The sequence below is a fragment of the Carassius gibelio genome, chromosome B5 (assembly GCF_023724105.1).
Source record: "Carassius gibelio isolate Cgi1373 ecotype wild population from Czech Republic chromosome B5, carGib1.2-hapl.c, whole genome shotgun sequence".
NCBI classification, from domain to species: domain Eukaryota; kingdom Metazoa; phylum Chordata; class Actinopteri; order Cypriniformes; family Cyprinidae; genus Carassius; species Carassius gibelio.
The window spans coordinates 35,102,015-35,120,643 of record NC_068400.1 but is presented as its reverse complement, the minus strand read 5'-3'; the positions used below and the strand labels follow the sequence as shown (position 1 = coordinate 35,120,643).

The 18,629-nt window shown below is 41.0% G+C and overlaps 3 protein-coding genes across 4 annotated transcripts; 2 read left to right on the top strand and 1 right to left on the bottom strand.

The window, feature by feature from the left end:
• Positions 1–233: 233 nt before the first annotated feature.
• Positions 234–12,586, top strand: nherf4b (NHERF family PDZ scaffold protein 4b). 2 transcript variants are annotated; one of them, XM_052557887.1, is made up of 11 exons: positions 300–339; positions 1,250–1,283; positions 1,565–1,629; positions 1,948–2,159; positions 2,290–2,491; positions 2,572–2,708; positions 4,777–4,981; positions 5,078–5,274; positions 11,169–11,393; positions 11,694–11,918; positions 12,072–12,586. In XM_052557887.1, exons 1-11 carry the CDS (start codon positions 318–320, stop codon positions 12,144–12,146), a joined length of 1,599 nt encoding a protein of 532 aa, XP_052413847.1. In that variant the 5' UTR covers positions 300–317; the 3' UTR covers positions 12,147–12,586. The 2 variants fall into 2 exon arrangements, with proteins under 2 accessions (XP_052413846.1, XP_052413847.1); XM_052557886.1 differs by lacking the exon at positions 1,250–1,283 and having other exon boundaries at positions 234–339.
• A 323-nt stretch (positions 12,587–12,909) lies between these two features.
• atp5l (ATP synthase, H+ transporting, mitochondrial F0 complex, subunit g) lies at positions 12,910–15,120 on the top strand. Its single transcript, XM_052555324.1, has 3 exons — positions 12,910–13,078; positions 13,506–13,666; positions 14,922–15,120. Exons 1-3 carry the CDS (start codon positions 13,027–13,029, stop codon positions 15,018–15,020), a joined length of 312 nt encoding a protein of 103 aa, XP_052411284.1. The 5' UTR covers positions 12,910–13,026; the 3' UTR covers positions 15,021–15,120.
• A 170-nt stretch (positions 15,121–15,290) lies between these two features.
• On the bottom strand, positions 15,291–18,625 carry ift22 (intraflagellar transport 22 homolog (Chlamydomonas)). The gene is made up of 5 exons (XM_052555323.1): positions 17,864–18,625; positions 17,706–17,788; positions 17,519–17,608; positions 17,220–17,422; positions 15,291–15,555 (listed from the first exon to the last, which is right to left on the bottom strand). The coding sequence occupies exons 1-5, from the start codon at positions 17,891–17,893 to the stop codon at positions 15,407–15,409; spliced, it is 555 nt and encodes a 184-aa protein (XP_052411283.1). The 5' UTR covers positions 17,894–18,625; the 3' UTR covers positions 15,291–15,406.
• Between the last annotated feature and the right edge of the window lie 4 nt (positions 18,626–18,629).

Below are 18,629 nucleotides of genomic sequence, written 5' to 3'. Positions count from 1 at the left end.
ATATGCCTTCCATCTCCTAAACTTATACAAAAATGTATTCACAATTTGCTGTTTTTAAGCAATTGTATAAGCCAATTAATAGTCCTTGCAATAGAACCATGCAGTAAAGTTCAGTGAGAGATGTTTTGTTCACTGCTGGTGTGCAATTTACAGAGAGAATGACTGTGTGTGAGTTTTACACCCAGGGGTCAAGAACAAATTGCCCCTCTTTGTGAGCACACAGTCAGATTAACCATTAAAAACAGAGCAGGACAAAGAACACATGAGAGAAGTATATCAGTTCAATGTGTTCCTGAAACTTACATCTTCCACCGACTATGAGACAAAGAAACAGCTCAGGTACCTTTGGCTCAATTATGCAACTATGCTTTACACCGTTTTATTTTATTTTTTTCCATCTATTTTTAATTTCTTTATTTAATTTGTACACTGCATGCTGATGCTCGTTGTTAAATCAAAACAGGCCTGCAGTTATTTGAGTGGAATTTATGCAAAAATGTTGTATATGCATGGTCATGGATAATCCTAAATTTAAAAAAACTTTAATTTTATTTTATTTTATTTTGAATTGAAAAAAAAAGAAAATATTTGACTATTAGGTTTAATCATGGCTATAAGTAAATCATGGTCACTCCATCAGCGGTTGAGTGTTTGTGTGAACTCAAGGCCATTGGCTCTGTTAGTTTATCATTGTTAAGGACGAAATACAGCCAGACTCTATGATATAATTTCTTCATATTTATTACAATTCTCGTTTTTAAAATTGTTTTAAAAAAGTTTTAAAAAGTAATGAGTAAAACTGACTTAAGAACTAAGTAATGTTCAGAATGTGTTGACGTTCATGATGATTCATTCTTGACATGTGCTGTACCTCAATATAAAGCTGTTATTGTCAACAATAAAAAATCCGTAGTTGACTAATAGATAGCAGCCTCAGTATTGTCAACAATGCAAGCATCCAAAGCATATTTTTAACACTGTTTTTATTATTTCTGGCTAACAAACATCACATGTTTTCACTATGGATGACCAATCTAAAGTATAAAGGGAAGTCAGAGCAGATGAGCTATAGCCACATTTTCTGAGTCAAGATCTGTTTGTGAAATCCCAAGGTTAAATGTAATCTTTAAAGCAAAATGACTGATCTTGACTCAGAACTAGGAATGTTTTTATCCAGGAATTCGAGGTGTGTTTGGCCTTGCTGTGAGGTCATCAACTTTTCATGTTCCTCTATCACTCATTACTTTAGCTGCAGTGCTATGGGACGCCATGGAGCTGACAGAGTAAGTAATGATTTTATGACTCCTGTCCCTTCAGAGACACATCCACATGGACTGTAGCTTTTGACTTTGTGCTTTCTGCTTTGATAAGCATGCACATGGACAGACACGCCTCGCCTTATGGCTTCATCTAAGTGTACTATCTAAAAAACTACTGGTGAAGTATCTGTGTGGAGGGATTATTGACTTGTTTATGGTGGTGCACTGGATCTCATTGGCTGTTGTGTACAGAACTTATCAGAGGGCATAAACTAAATCCTTAACCTGTTCTTATGTTCACTAAGGAGGTTTACCTTCAATCCCAAGGAGGGAATAGACAATCCAGCCATGGTGATTTCAGATGATACAGGTTAGTGTGTTGTTATTATTATTATTAATAGTGTTAGCTTCTACATAAGAATTCACATTTCAAGCATTTTATTGTATAATTTATCATTTATTTGGATTTTTATATTCATTTTTTACTCATACCACAAAAGAAGGTTTTTATACCAGGGTTTCCCAAGCTGGATTTCATGAGGGAACTTCAGGGGGTTTATAAATTAGATCAAATAGATTTGGTTAACAAAAACGTTTGGGAATCCTTAATCTATAGCACAGGATTATTAGTAACAAATAGTTTAAAGTTTACTATGAAGTGTACAGTTTGTCATTTCTTGGCTGACAGAGGCTGTATCAAAGCCCTCGCCACGTGTGTGTGTGCTGAAGAAGGAAGAAGGAGAAACTTTTGGCTTCCGTCTGCGTATGGAAAAAGGGAAGCAGGGTCACATAATTAGACAACTGGATTCACTGGGAGTGGCAGAGAGGAGTGGGCTCAAGGATGGGGACCGCCTGCTTGAAGTCAATGAGATGTTTGTTGACAATGTGGAACACATGGAGGTGAGAGGTCATGACCTTTATTTTGCAATTGCTGTATGATTTTATCATAACATAGCATCTGTTTTTTTTTTTTTTTTTTTTTTTGTCAGGCTTTGTAACAGTGTTCTATTTTCGTTTGTTTCGCTCCCAGGTGGCACACATGATTCAGGTGAGTGGATCACACTTATGCTTCCTGGTGTTAGATGAAAAGGCCTACGAGCAGGCTGTGTCTGAGGGTCTTGACCTTAGAGAGCTGGCTAAAGCTAGCCGTGGGGAAGGATGGAGGCCTCCTCGTCTCTGCCACATCACGAGAGACACACCTGGCCTGGGCCTAAACATACAGCCAGTGGAAGGTAGAACATATAAAAAAATGTAAAAATCAGCCCTTTCTGTAGTGTTGTTATAGAAATACTCTCTCATCTCTGATGTATAGGCGAGAAAGGGAAATTTACAGTAAGCTCAGTGAAAGGAGGTGCTGCAGAGAGAGCAGGAGTGAAGAAAGGGGACCGTCTGATTTGGATAGATGGTGCCACGGTCTCTGAACTAACACACTCTGCCATCAGCAGAATGGTAAACATGGACTTGCTTTAGATAAATGTAAAAATGTAAAGTATATGGTAAAGATTTGACAGTGGTGTTTGCCAGAATGCTTCAGATGTTACTGGATGGCATATTGTTACCTCTATGTTCTACAGCTTAACCACATATTTCATCAAGTGTTATAATGTCAATACAACTGTGTAATCTATTTGAACTACCAAAAGCTACTTTTTATTTTAAAATGTACTAATAATCATCCATAAAACATGGTCAGTTCTCAGGTATAGATTTTACCCAGTGTCTCAAACACATAAAAAACAACATTAGAATAACACACAAAACTAAAATAATGAACTGAACTAGTGCTGTCAAATTTGCTATTAATCACATTCCAAAATCTTTTGTTCATATAATATATGTGTACTGTGTATATTTGTTAAGTATATATAAATCCACACATGCATGCATATATTTAAGAAGATATGTTATGTTTATATACTAAATATATTTATATTTAATATAAATTATTTGACTATAAAAATAAATGTAAATGTTATCAAAATATATACTGTATGTGTAACACAGTACACACTTATGTGAACAAAAATTTCCTTTTTCGATGCAATTAATCATGATTAATCTTTTGAAAGCACTACAATACTGTACTATAATAGTAGTCTGGTTTCAAAAGTGGAGTTTCAACTGAGACTGCCTTGCTCTCAGTTGTTGAAGCCCTAAGAATGGCAAAAGTGGATTCCAAATCTTATCAATACTTATCTTGTTGGTTTGTCCGCTACCACCAGATCCTCCTGTCAACCCTATTCTCAAAGGGCATATCAGGAACCACACTCCAGTGGTTTAAGTCTTACCTCTCAAATAGGTCTTTCAAGGTATCTTGGCGAGGTAAGGTGTCACATCTAACAATTGGGGTGCCTCAGGGCTCAAATCTTGGACCACTTCTCTTCTCTGTCTACATGGCATCACTAGGTTCTGTCATTCAGAAACATGGCTTTTCATATCACTGCTATGCTGATGACACTCAACTCTACCTCTCATTCCATCTTGATGATCCGGCGATAGCTGCTTAAATCTCAGCTTGTCTAACAGACATTTCTTCCTGGATGAAGAACCATCACCTTCAACTCAACCTTGCCAAGACAGAACTGCTTATAGTTCCTTCAAACCCATCGTTTCATTACAATTTCACCATACAATTAGGCACATCAACCACAACTCCTACAAAAACAGCCAGAAATCTTGGGATTATGATCAGCTGACTTTCTCGGAAAAACTCGGGAAAATTTGGCCCTTTCTTTCGAAAACATGCTTCACAACTCCTTGTTCAAGCTCTTGTTCTGTCCAGGCTAGACTATTATAATGCTCTCTTGCCAGGTCTTCAAGCCAGTTCTATCAAACCTTTAAAATGTATGTTGTCCCTTTTAGACTTGCACTCTATTTATTTATTAATTGCTTGTTTTCTTTAAAAATTAAAAATAAAAATAACTAACTAACACTAACTTCTCTAATATTTTTTTATTCTATCTGTTTCTTATTATTTATTATACAATTAACAACAGAAAAAAAGGCCTTTAACACTTGCTCACTCTATTCTTTTTCTATTCTATCTGTTTTCTTTTTATTTATTATATGATTTAAAAAACAACTTGCTACAATACTGTATTAAGCTAACTGAGACTTGTTTTAGCACTTGCATATCATTGCTCTTTTGCTGATTTTGATTGCTTCCATCATCCTTATTTGTAAGTCACTTATCAAATCACTCAAATGTAAATGCACAATAAACATTACCTAAATAAAAGAAAATTTAACAAAAAAAAGCCATAATGTATGTTACTGTTTACAAAAATAACAATATTAAAACATAAAAATTATTATCATGTGCTGTGTTACGCCGTGACCTCAGGGAATGCACTTTTACTACATTTTACATTATTTTACAGTAAAATTACATAATGCAATGTTAAATCATTTACAGTTTTTCACTCACAATTAACTAATTAAATGTCTTGTCATGAGTAACATTTAGATCTTTTATGGTGTTATGGTGTACTTTCATCTCAAGTGATGCTATTTACAGGTGAAGAAGTGCAACAATCACATGACAATGCTGGTGATTGACAGTGACAGTGAGAAGAGTTATGCCCGCAGGAAAATGCCTATTCTCCCAGCCATGGCTGATGCAGAGAACATGCCATATCGGCCTCGCAGACTGCATCTGGTGCTGGGGCCAGAAGGGTATGGCTTCCTGCTCAGGCAGGAAAAGACTGGAACGGGACGCAGTGGTGAGAGGCAGACACACACTTTGACATGCACTCATACTTTGGCATACATCCACACAAACGAGTTGCAGACTGTATATTTATGTTTGGTTTATACAGTCCACATGGTGACAGAGGTGGATAAGGGCAGCCCTGCTGAACTGGGAAGTGTTAAAGAAGGAGAGATGCTTCTTGAAGTGAATGGAGAGTCCACAGAGTCTCTGAGTCATAATCAAGTTGTCAGCAAAATCAGACAGAGTGGACAGCAGGTCACCCTCACGACTATGCCACCTCAGGGCCAGGACTTCTACACTCAGGTAAATATACAGAGTGAGAACAATAATACTAATATGGGGATGATTCTTCAGTTAAGGGCACTTCTTGAAATTAATTTCTCATGCCAAGAAGAAAATTGTCACTTGAATGCAGATCTGATTATGGACTTGATCAACCAAACTGAATATTAATATAGTGTGTGGTGATTTGTATATGTGATATTGAGTGTGATGGTAAGTATATTTCAGCTTTTGAAAAAAAAGCCTGGATTTTCTAAAACAACAACTTAGCAGTCAATGCAAGTTTCCCTTGAAAAGAAAAAAGTTCTCAAATTCTAATGCATTTGGTAATAACACTTTAAAAAACAAATATGAAATGTAGATATGTGCATGTGTACATGTGTTTCTTCTCATTTCCATCATAACCAAATATTTTATTTTATAAAAACAAAATTGTTCTTTGAGATGCTTGGTGTTACAGTATGTTCACGACAGCAGTATTGGTTACAGCAGCTCTTTGTTATAGAACACTTAAATTGTATACAAATACGTACTCAATGAAAATACTTTTTTAATTTAAAAATTATTACAAATCCTTATGATTTGAACTTATGATTGTCACACCCTCAGCTCGTTCCCTTAGCCCCAGTCACCATTGCCAGTCACCATCCACTCAATCTCCCATGCACCGCTCACGTGAACCGTCACCTGAATACTGATTACCTGCACCTGCACCAGCAATCACCACACCTTTAAATACTCACCTCATTCATTCACTCACCGGCTGGAATCAAGATTACATGGACGCTCTTTGTGGATCTTCTGCCTGCTTCTTGTGGACCGTATTGTGACTCTGTGGAGATTCAGATACAGCGATTAAGGGAAGTGACTCTTTGTTGTCAGGCCTAGCTTTGTACTTGAACTCACCTATTGATCAGTGCTTGAAGATTCATCGTCTGTGACCACACTTACCAGCTCTGTTGAAATCCTATGTTAATAAAGCTTCACGAAAGTACTTACCCGTCTTCTCCTCTCCTTGTGTGGATGTGACAGGATTCCAGCCCCGAAAACAGAACTTCATATCTCCCATGGATGTTAACGCTGCTGCTCAGGGAGCGGCTTCGGACCCGTTCACCGAAATGGTGACTGCTCTCCGCCAAGTATTACAGTCAGTTTCACCACCCACCGAAACTAGTGCTACCACCACCAACAGCACGCCCCTTGCACGTCCCGCGTGCTATGCGGGTGAACCGAGTGGCTGCAGTGGGTTTATTCTGCAGTGCTCACTGTTCATCAACGCAAATACCAGTAAATTCCCCAATGAGGCCACCAAAGTCGCCTTTATGATCTCTCTCCTCACCAGACGAGCGCTACAATGGGCAGAGGCCCTTTGGAACTCCCAGAGTCCGGTTCTATCCTCATTCGACGCCTTCGTCACCCACCTCCAGGAAGTGTTCGGGGTGGCTCTAACTCCTCTTTCAACCCATGATGAACTCTTAAATCTCCGCCAGGGAGCCACGGAAATACATGACTACACTCTCCGTTTCCGGACATTAGCCGCCACCAGTGGTTGGAACCAAACTGCCCTGCTAGCTGCATACCGTAAAGGTTTAAAGCCCCAGATCAGAAAGCAAATGGTCATTTACGACGATAATGTCAATCTCGAGACGTTCATCAGAAAAACTATAAATGTTGCTCAACACCTCTCGGCCTGTGCCTCCCCGGCCTCATATACCATCTCTCCATCAGCCAGAACGCCCTCGCCCCAACGATACCAGGAGGAACCCATGAACACTGACTCCTACCGCCTAGATGCCTCTGAACGGAGACGCCGCATTCAGCAGCGGCTATGTTTATACTGTGGCGAGGCCACTCACCTGATCCACGCCTGCCCGGTCCGTCCGCCTCGCCCAATGGTGAGTACAGTTTCCATTACCCCATCTGTATCTCACATACCTCATATCAGAGCCCAGATCACAATTAACTCACGCAATCTTTCCATCCATGTCCTGGTGGATTCCGGAGCCGCAAGCAACTTCGTCTCATCTCACTTCGTAACCAAGCACCGTATATCCATCGTCCAGAACGAGACCACTTACCGTATCACTACCATCCAAGGATCACCATTGGGCGGTGGCAAAATAACTAAAAGAACACACGAGCTGGAGCTCGTTCTGCCCCACGGACATCGGGAACAACTGGCCCTCCTCGTACTTCCTCGCGCTACTGTTGACGTCGTCCTGGGTAGGCCGTGGCTGGCCCAACATAACCCACAAATCAACTGGAGCACAGGGGAGATCCAGGCATGGGACCCGAGATGCCAGAGTCACATTCACCATCCACCAGTCCAGAATTCACAGTCTGCGCCGCCGCACCTTCAAATGCACTCCACCTCCATGGGTAGACCTGCCGTTTACTCCTCCTACTCCGATGTGTTCAGCAAGGAACAAGCCACCCGATTACCACCACACCGGCCCTGGGACAGTTGTATCGACCTGCTGCCAGGTGCCAAGCTACCACATGGGAAAATATATCCACTCTCCCGTCCTGAGCAGGTGGCAATGGAGGAATACATCCAGGAGGCTCTCGATCAGGGGTTCATCAGGCCGTCCACATCTCCAGCTGCATCCAGTTTCTTCTTCGTCCCCAAAAAGGATGGCGGACTTCGACCATGCATCGACTACCGAGTGCTAAATGACGCCACCGTCAAGTTCGCCTACCCGTTACCACTCGTTCCGGCGGCTCTGGAGGAACTGCGGGAAGCCAAGGTGTTCACCAAACTCGACCTCCGCAGTGCCTACAATCTGATCCGTATCCGAGAGGGAGACGAGTGGAAGACTGCCTTCATCACCCCTGCCGGGCACTACGAATATCAGGTTATGCCCTATGGGCTTGCTAACAGTCCATCCATCTTCCAGAGTTTCATGAACGAAATATTCCGTGATTATCTCCACCAATTCGTCATTGTCTACATAGACGATATCCTGATCTACTCCCGGAACATAGAAGAACACCAAACCCATGTCCGCCACGTCTTACAACGACTCCGAGACCACCACCTCTACCTAAAAGCTGAGAAGTGTGAGTTTCACTGCACTACCGTCTCCTTCCTCGGATACGTGATCTCTGCGGAGGGAGTTCAGATGGAGTCAGCCAAGGTAGATGCTGTGGCCAACTGGGCGGAGCCCACAACGGTGAAAGAACTCCAACGTTTCCTTGGCTTTGCCAATTTCTATCGGCGCTTTATCAAGAACTACAGCCTGCACTCGGCTCCTCTAACATCCCTTCTAAAAGGAGGTCAACGCCGGCTGCGCTGGACACCCCAAGCTCGAGAGGCCTTCAGCCATCTTAAACACCTCTTCACCTCGGCACCCATTCTTCGACATCCTGACCCGTCCAAGCCGTTCGTCGTAGAGGTTGATGCGGCCAATCACGGCATTGGAGCCGTGTTGTCTCAAAGGTCTGGTGAACCTTGCTCACTCCATCCGTGTGCGTACTTCTCTAAGAAACTCTCTCCTGCCGAATGCAATTATGGAATCGGAGACCGTGAGTTGTTGGCCATTAAACTCGCCCTTGAGGAGTGGCGGCACTGGCTAGAGGGAGCTCAGTTCCCATTCACTGTTGTCACCGACCACAAAAATCTCCAATATCTGCAGAATGCCAAAAGACTCAATGCTCGTCAGGCTCGGTGGTCACTCTTCTTTGCTCGCTTTAATTTCCAGATCACGTATCAACCCGGTCACAAGAACACTAAAGCAGATGCTCTGTCCCGTATGTACTCACCAGATCCAGACACCAACAAGCCTGATTCAATTCTACCACCCTCCGTTTTCCTCGCGCCTATCCTCTGGCAGATCGACGAGGAAATTCGAGCCGCCACCCTCGAGGAGCCTGCACCTCCGGAGGTACCCACGGGTCTAATGTACGTGCCCACCAACCAGCGACTCCCCCTACTGGAAAGTACGCACACGTCACCTGGCTCAGGACACCCTGGCAGCAGGCGAACCCTCTCGCTCATCCAGCAGAAGTACTGGTGGCCTAACATGGTTCGTGACGTTACCCGGTACATCCTCGGATGCTCGGTCTGCGCCATTACCACCACACCTCGTCAACTTCCCGTGGGTAAATTACAACCACTACCCATTCCTCGCCGACCCTGGACCCATCTAGGGGTGGATTTCGCCACTGACCTTCCCCCCTCAGGGGGGTACACTACCATTCTAGTTGTTGTTGATCGTTTTTCTAAATTCTGCAAACTAATCCCATTAAAGGGTCTTCCCACAGCGTTCGAGACCGCCGAAGCCCTCTTCACCAACGTGTTCCGGAATTATGGCACTCCAGAGGACATTGTCTCGGACAGAGGACCTCAGTTTGTCTCCAGGGTCTGGCGAGCGTTCTTCCAACTCCTCGGAACATCCGTCAGTTTATCTTCTGGATATCACCCTCAGACCAACGGCAAGACCGAGCGGAAGATTCAAGAGATCTCACGGTACCTCCGTACTTACTGCTCCCAACACCAGGATACCTGGAGCCAGTATCTGCCGTGGGCTGAGTATGCCCAAAACTCCCTTCGCCAAACCACTACAGGCTTAACCCCTTTTCAATGTGTTTTAGGCTATCAACCACCGCTGTTTCCCTGGTCAGGAGAAGTCTCTGAAGTGCCCGCGGTAGATCACTGGTTCCAGGAGAGCGAGAGGGTGTGGGACTCAGCTCACGTCCATCTCCAGCGGGCAGTTCGGAGACATACAGAGACCGCTAACCGACGCAGATCGCCTAATCCCGTCTATCTACCTGGAGACAAGGTTTGGCTCTCCACTCGGGATATCCGCCTCCGACTGCCCTGCAAAAAGCTGAGTCCCCGCTACATAGGCCCGTTCACCATCCATTCTCAGATAAATCCCGTCACCTACCGCCTGGACCTACCACCACACCACCGGATCTCACCCACGTTTCACGTCTCTCTGCTAAAACGTCACACTGATCCAGTTTCTCCTTCCTCCACAGAACCAGAACCGCCTCCCCCTCCAGACCAACCCGAAATCCTCGGAGACAACATCTACCAGGTCCAAGAGATCCTCGACTCCCGGCGGCGGAACGGCCACCTGGAATACCTCATAGATTGGGAGGGGTTCGGTCCCGAGGAGAGGTCGTGGATACCACGCAATGACATCCTGGATCCGGCTCTCCTCGAAGATTTCCACCGACAACACCCGGACCGCCCGGCTCCCAGAGGTCGTGGTCGTCCCCGTCGCCGCTCTAGGATGCCTGGAGTCACCCGTGGGGCGGGGGGTAGTGTCACACCCTTAGCTCGTTCCCTTAGCCCCAGTCACCATTGCCAGTCACCATCCACTCAATCTCCCATGCACCGCTCACGTGAACCGTCACCTGAATACTGATTACCTGCACCTGCACCAGCAATCACCACACCTTTAAATACTCACCTCATTCATTCACTCACCGGCTGGAATCAAGATTACATGGACGCTCTTTGTGGATCTTCTGCCTGCTTCTTGTGGACCGTATTGTGACTCTGTGGAGATTCAGATACAGCGATTAAGGGAAGTGACTCTTTGTTGTCAGGCCTAGCTTTGTACTTGAACTCACCTATTGATCAGTGCTTGAAGATTCATCGTCTGTGACCACACTTACCAGCTCTGTTGAAATCCTATGTTAATAAAGCTTCACGAAAGTACTTACCCGTCTTCTCCTCTCCTTGTGTGGATGTGACAATGATACTATGAAACTTTTAAAGATAATAAAATCTATCCTATACTAATTAAACTGATATTTATGTTTTTTTTAAAGTCCCCCTATCTGAAAAATCACAATTAGACCATTATAATACAATAAAAGGAAGAATTTAAGAACACATTTTCATTTTCCTTATGCCTGCTTGTCTACTTGTCTGTTAAATGTCATATATAATTTATCCTCAGTTGGGCCTCTCTCCATTGGTGTTCTTTGTGGATGTTACATCTGGTAACCCTGAGGAGAAAAAGGAAATCCCAGTGACTGTGAAGCCTGCATTGCCCCCTGTTGAGCCTCAGGAGGATGTGCAGATCAACCCTAATGTTAGACGCTGTATTCTGGAGAGAGGCTCTGCTGGTTTTGGGTTCCATTTGGGCTGCGTCCAACAGAAACCTGGCACCTTCATCAGCCAGGTACAATGAAGCCCATTCACTGCCAAATCAGTCTTTAGACGATACTGACTTCAGAGGTTAGGACTGAATAGAAATGTTCCAGACTCACTCATTGATGGGGATTCTTCACAGAACTACATGCTTGGAAAATCAGCTCTAGGCCACATAGTGAACTGTATATAGCCTAATATGCAAGGGGTCATCTGTTAGAAATTATAGAACACTATGTATTTTTAACTTATAGTGTATCAAAGCATTTACAATAATTTAAAGCAAATTTGACTAACAAACTTTTCCGTTTTTATTATATTTAAACTTTAGGTAGCAACAGGAGGCCCAGGAGAGATGTCAGGGCTCCTTCAGGGTGATGTGGTGGTGGAAGTGAATGGACAGAATGTGGAGAAAGAGTCTGTGGAAGATGTGATCGTACATGTGAAGAGAGGAGGAGATGCTCTTTCTTTACTAGTAGTAGATCAGAAAGGTTATGACTTGCTAAAGAAAAATGGGAAGCCAATCACTGTGAACAAACTAGTACCTATCTCTGAGGTATGCAATAACATATTTATTTATCTATCCTAGTACTGATTAATTGCATTAAGTGTGATTAAACCACAAACACTAAATGTTTTCACAACTCATAAGCAAAAACATTATTCATCACATGCACTTTATTTATATAAGTTCATGTATTTGTTACAGGTGGAGGAAAATGTTTCAAGTGCTGCTGAACCACCAGCAGTGAAGACTGTTGACTTGTCTGATGACAGCACTTAGTCCACGTCTAGTAATAGTGTGGTTGGCCATTAAACATTCCTGATCATGTCAATGAGATCAGTGCTCGGAGAATGATGCTTAAACAGAGTTTCAATGGGTAGCTAATATCTCTGACCTGTACAATAATTTTTTTTTTTTTTTTGTATGAAATTGCCTAAATTTTGGACACAATCATTTGCACATATTCATAATCATTCAGAATGCTGTGAATACAGTAAATGTTTAAGATATGTTTCTGGATGTCGAAATACAGTATGCATAGCAGGATGGTATTAACAATGTTAATTTCTGTCTCTCTGAGGAATATTTTTACATTCTTGTGTTCACCATGCGTCTTGACCTATAAATAACATTTCACCATTGTGGGATTTTGATACTAAATGCATATTTTAAATGGGGTCAACCTTTGTAAAAAATCAAATAAAATACATGAAAAACAATGTGTGGAATATAAATGTCTCTGGTTCATCATGAATGATATTTCAGGAAAATATTTAATAATAAATAAATAATTACACTATTTGCCTTTAAAAGGCTAAAACATGAAAATTGTATAGTCCTTTATACAGTCACTTACCAGTACAAATTAGCCGGTCGTGTAATGCCTTTCTTTTTTACAAGAAAAGTATTTAATACGCTATTTTATCTTTAGTAAAAAATGAGGAGAAATCAGTATTTATTTGTATAAACAGCATTTTTTTCCCAACGTTATAACACGGTGGCAAAACAGAGGCTATATATTTACGACATCCTCGAAATTTCCTTCAGGCGTATAATCCGCCACCTCGATTGAAGGGTCCTTCGCTGGAGGTGACATTCATTGAAGGGCCCCGGTTTGTGAAGAGAAGCGGATAAATAAACCTTCACGTTCACAGAAATCATGGCCCAGGCGGTACAGAAACTTGTGGCTAAAGTCCCAACGTTGGTCGGTGGTAAGAATAATCTCATTTTACTTAAGCTATAGAAGATTTAATTCTTCGAAAAATGTATTTTTGAGTTGTATGCTTCTGGTCTCCACAGCTGTTAGAACAGGCCGCGAAAATGAGCAAAGCATGCATTAGATAGATTAAACAGTTACTATACAGACATTAATTGTGGTAACATGCTGATTTTCGCGCAAGCAAATGACCAACAATTGTGTTAAATAATGATCTGGTGCTTTACTCCGTTTAAATCCGTCACAATTCATTCTGAACGCGCACTACAGCAGCGTTATGTTGAAGTTGACGGAGCACAACAGTCGACTAATGTCAGCGTGTGAAGATCCATTCAGCTCAAACATCTCAGTTGTCCAAATTGGAAGGTTAGCTATATGTATTGTATATTTCCCGTGATTAATTTTTATAATGATATATGCAGCCGCTGTGAACTACTCCAAGCCACGCCTAGCAACTTTCTGGTATTACGCCCGTGTGGAGCTGGTTCCTCCAACCCCTGCCGAGATCCCCAAGGCCATCAGCGGCGTCCAGGATCTCCTCAAGGGCTTCCAGTCTGGACGGCTCGGTCAGACCACAGTGAGGGTTAGTACTGGTCCTTGAAATTCTGGTTTGCCATTTCAATTTGAACTTTAAATTATTATTAGATCTGACAGTGGTGACACAAACTGATTCCTTGCATGTAGTATCCAAAAAACAAAAACAAAAAACAACTGCTTTTGAAGAGGCACATCTGTTATGCAGTATTGGGAAGGTTAGTTTGGAAATGTAATAGGTTACACATTACCCTATTTAAAATGTAATAAGAAGTGTAACTTTTTTAATTACTTTATTAAAGTTTGATCACTTTTTTTCTTATTTCTAATAAATGTTTTTAACTGATAATAATTTTCAAACATTTAAAACAGGCAGGGTTAACCTTAAAGTAGCACTCAACGCTGCATGATTATGATCACAGACATTCAGAATCCTTCATCACTTGAGTTAAGATTATCATTTATTTTTTATACCACAGCCACCACAAAATTAGACTTTAGCACCTCTTTTTACTTTGAGTTTGTTCTGAGGTTAAATATAGATTTAAAACCATAACAAGTAATAGTTAAATGAGTCATATGCTACTGTTTTTGAAATCAAATCTTTGCATGACAGGAAACACAGGCAATTAACATTTCATCTTAATAAAGCATATACATAAACACAAATTGTAAATAAAAGAGTGATCATATAAACATCCTATTTTGTGTTTAAAAACTCCTGAAACATTAGTGTCTCATTTTAGAGCAGTCAATGCAATTTGGGAAATGAAATAAAATATATATATATATATATATATATATATATATATATATATATATATATATCTGTTTATTTTTCTAACAGATTAGTTACATTTTGTAATTAAATTGCGTAATTCTGTTACATGTAACTAGTTACTCCCCAACACTGCTCTCATTTCATATTTCAAATATGTACTTTTAAGACAAATACATGAGTAATTTTTGGGTGAACTATCCCTTTGACTTTTGTACTAAATTGCAACGTAAATATTTTGGGGAGAAAGTGCTCTAAACCTTTTCCTTTGAACACTTGGAAGCCAGTACACTTACTGCAGTTCAAGCATAGCATTTTTTCTAATAATATTTTCTAGTAAATATAAGCTTGATTTAAGCTCTTATATCATATATTGTGTCTGAGCATTTATTGAACTGAAGATGCTCTTCTTTGTCACAATGTGAGGTTTAAATTTGTACATTTAATTATAGTTTGGCAAACCTGATTATTATTATTTCCAAGAATATTTATTTAATGTCTCATCACTTTTATTTATTTGCCACAGGATGCTCTGAGGAACGGACTCGTTGCCACAGAGGTTCTGATGTGGTTCTACATCGGCGAGATCATTGGGAAGGGAGGCCTTATTGGCTATGATGTATAAATGTGGACTGTCCTGTTGTTCTTTTTGCTGAGCTTTGTCTTTTCTTTATCACATTCTTGGAATCCAGGAACTAAATAAATAAATATTATTAAAGAAAGAACAGCTTCTTTAATTTGAGTGGGTTTAATGCTCGTCAGTGAGTGTAACTAGGAGAATGACATAATATTGTGAAATATTAGCCTGATAAATGGTGGAATTCATGGATATAAACAATGCCCTTTAAAAATCTTTCTTATTTTGTGTTTGAGTAAAAGCATCTGGAAAAATGTATTTTACCAGGTCAAAGTGATTTTAATGCAGTTGTGGGGGGAAAACAAAATTTCAAAGAAAAATGCATGTGGATATATTCTGTGAGATTATACATTTATCTTGGTTTATATACAAAATTATGTAATAATTGACATCTCTTCTCGCTCCTGTTTTTCTGATAGCACCCGCATAACATTTCCCAAGTATTTGTGGAACTCCTCTCGGACATCTTCAGGCTCTTCCTCGAGGTTTGAGTGAATGAGCGGCAACTTGTTTAACTGTGGGGCTACACAGAGGATAAATTAAGTTTAAAATTAACTAGTTATATGTAACTTTAAGAAACTTTTTTTTGAAGGGGTGTTCAAAAACATTACACTGAACAAAATTATGAGCGCAATACTTTTGTTTTTGCCCCCATTTTTCATGAGCTGAACTCCAAGATCTAAGAATTTTTCTATGAACACAAAAGGCCTATTTCTATCAAATATTTATTATCGTGATCCTGATTAGATAGCATGATTATTGCACAGGTGTGCCTTAGGCTGGCCACAATAAGAGGTCACTCTAAAACGTGCATCTTTATCATCACACAGCACAATGCCAAAGATGTCGCAAGTTTTGAGGGAGCATGAAATTGACATGCTGACTGCAGGAATGTCCACCAGAGCTGTTGCCTGTGAATTTAATGTTAATTTCTCTTCCATAAGGCGTATCAGAGTTTTTGATAGTACATCTAACTGGCCTCACAACCGCAGACCATGTGTAACCACACCAGCCCAGTACCTCCACATCCAGCATCTTCACCTCCAACATAGTCTGAGACCAGCCACCTGGACTGCTGCTGCAACAATCGGTTTGCATAAAGAATTTCTGCACAAACTGTCAGAAACCAACTCAGGGAAGCTAATCTGCATGCTTGTCGTCCTCATCTGGGTCTCAACCTAACTGCAGTTCGTCGTCGTAACCGACTTGAGTGGGTAAATGCTCACATTAGATGGTGTCTGTCTGGCTCTTTGGAGAGGTGTTTTCTTCATGGATGAATCCTGGTTATCACTGCACAGGTTAGATGGCAGACAATGGGTATGATGTTTTGTGGGTGAGCGGTTTGCTGATGTCAAGGTTGTGAATCGAGTGGCCCATGGTGGTGGTGGGGTTATGGCATGGGCAGGCATATGTTATGGACAGCGAACACAGGTGCATTTTATTGATGCCATTTTGAATGCACAGAGATCCTGTGATGAGATCCTTAGGCCCATTGTGGTGCCATTCATCCAGGACCATCACCTCATGCTGCAGCATGATACTCCACGACCCCATGTTGCAAGGATCTGTATACAATTCCTGGAAGCTGAAAACATCCCATTTCTTTCATGGCCAGCATACTTGCCAGACATATCACCCACTGAGCATGTTTGGGATGCTCTGGATTGACGTATACAACAGCATGTTCCAGTTCCTGCCAATATCCAGCAACTACGCTCAGCCATTGAAGAGCAGTGGACCAACATCCCACAGGCCACAATCAACATCCTGAACGACTCTGTGAGAAGGACATGTGTGGCACTGCGTGAGGCAAATAGTGGTCACACCAGATACTGACTGGACCCCCCAATACAGTAAAACTGCACATTTTAGAGTGACCTTTCATTGTGGCCAGCCTAAGGCACACCTGTGCAGATAATGATGGATTATCTTGGCGAAGGAGAAGTGCTCACTAACAGATTTAGACAGATTTGTGAACAACATTTGAGAGAAATAGGCCTTTTGTCTACATAGAAAAAGTCTTAGATCTTTGTGTTTAGCTTATGAAAAATGGGGGCAAAAATAAAAGTGTTGCATTTATAATTTTGTTCAGTGTTATCTCCTTTTCAGTTTCAAACCAAAATGCAAATAAAAGTACATTACAATGATCTGATGAAGTTAATGATATAGCGAGAGAGGGTAAGTTACCTAATGGTGGACGGTTAGTGTCAGCCCCGCTCCCTGGTTTATGATGTGCAATGAGCAGACACTGGGCCTCTTGTAGACCCTGAGAGAAGATGAATGTAGAGTACCAGGTCTCTATTTCCTTGAGATGACTGGGCACATCTGGGTTAAACACAATAACTACTCCATTGGAGTCTTTCATCAAAGCTGGCCAGCATGATTCAAATCTGTGGACATACAATTCTGAATGAATTTACTCAGGAAATATAGGCATTGTTTGACAAGTCTGGTTCAGAAAAAGGGTCTACATTTGGTCAACTTACTTGAAATCTCCCGCACAATCCCATAGTTCCACTTCACATGCTGAATTTTTGTTGCCATTAGATAAATTGTGCGATTCAAACTCAAGTATCCTAAAGACAGAAACATTTAATATTTGAATATACAAATATAAAACTTTTGGACAGGCAGTAAATGCATGTTGCAACTTTTTTTTTTTAATCGACCCACCTTACTCCTTGTGTAGGGCTGTAGTCCGCTCCGATTGTCTCTGTTGTGTCAGATAGGAAATTGGCCAATGCTGTTTTCCCACACTATCAATACGAAATGTGAAAATCAGCGATCAGCACAAATAAATACACATACATATACACTATCAACCGATTTACCTCGCTAGGTCCAATTAATAATACTTTCATCTTGAACTTATTGAAGTAACGTTAACGTTATAGAGAGAAAAAGGCAAGGTAAGTTAGAGATTTTTGACTAGAGACCTATTTTTTTCCAAACCTAGCTAGCGAGCTAGCAACTAAAACAACAATTTGACATTTCTGTGGTGATAAAATTAAAGAAAATAATAATGCGTTTGCTTAACGTGTCAAAGCGGTCTACCGACAGACATAGAAAGGCAGCTAGATGAAGCGCACGGAAAGGTTAGCTCAAGGCTAACATAATAAACAACTCGTTTCCAAGGCGATTATGCAGAAGGTAGAACAAGGGTCGCAGATTCGCTAACCTTCATAATTTATCTTGCGTGCATTTAAAATAAATTCTAAAAATAAATAAATAATAAATCCCGAGAACGGTAGAACAATGTGTTAAATTCGTATAGTTTTTAGGCTATATAAATAACTTTTTTTAACAACCCCTTACAACCCAAACTTTCAAGAAAAGTAATACAAGGGCTTTTGGGCAGTTGAACACTTCTCTTGTCCACACAAATTAGCAATATTAATTGTCACACGATGAAGCGATGAACCTGCTATTAAACCCGAAACGTTTTAATTTATGAGCATTAATGAAATAACATAAATGTAAAGGCTAAACAATATAATTATTGGACGAAATTCACAGAATATAATTTAAGTCATTTTGATTTATGAAACCAGGTATTTGAGGTTGTCCTTAACGTGATCCTAAAAGTGATGTCTAAAA

Bases quoted from the DNA above. Each gene is read 5' to 3' on its own strand.
- nherf4b (XM_052557886.1), top strand. From the start codon at position 263: ATGAGAGAAGTATATCAGTTCAATGTGTTCCTGAAACTTACATCTTCC. The intron at 2,709-4,776 runs GTAAACATGGAC...TGCTATTTACAG, and splicing joins ACTCTGCCATCAGCAGAATG to GTGAAGAAGTGCAACAATCA. The intron at 5,275-11,168 runs GTAAATATACAG...ATTTATCCTCAG, and splicing joins GCCAGGACTTCTACACTCAG to TTGGGCCTCTCTCCATTGGT.
- atp5l (XM_052555324.1), top strand. From the start codon at position 13,027: ATGGCCCAGGCGGTACAGAAACTTGTGGCTAAAGTCCCAACGTTGGTC. The intron at 13,079-13,505 runs GTAAGAATAATC...TGATATATGCAG, and splicing joins AGTCCCAACGTTGGTCGGTG to CCGCTGTGAACTACTCCAAG. The intron at 13,667-14,921 runs GTTAGTACTGGT...TATTTGCCACAG, and splicing joins TCGGTCAGACCACAGTGAGG to GATGCTCTGAGGAACGGACT.
- ift22 (XM_052555323.1), bottom strand. From the start codon at position 17,893: ATGAAAGTATTATTAATTGGACCTAGCGAG. The intron at 17,789-17,863 runs GTAAATCGGTTG...TCGTATTGATAG, and splicing joins TATTAATTGGACCTAGCGAG to TGTGGGAAAACAGCATTGGC. The intron at 17,423-17,518 runs GTAAGTTGACCA...GTATGTCCACAG, and splicing joins GATTGTGCGGGAGATTTCAA to ATTTGAATCATGCTGGCCAG.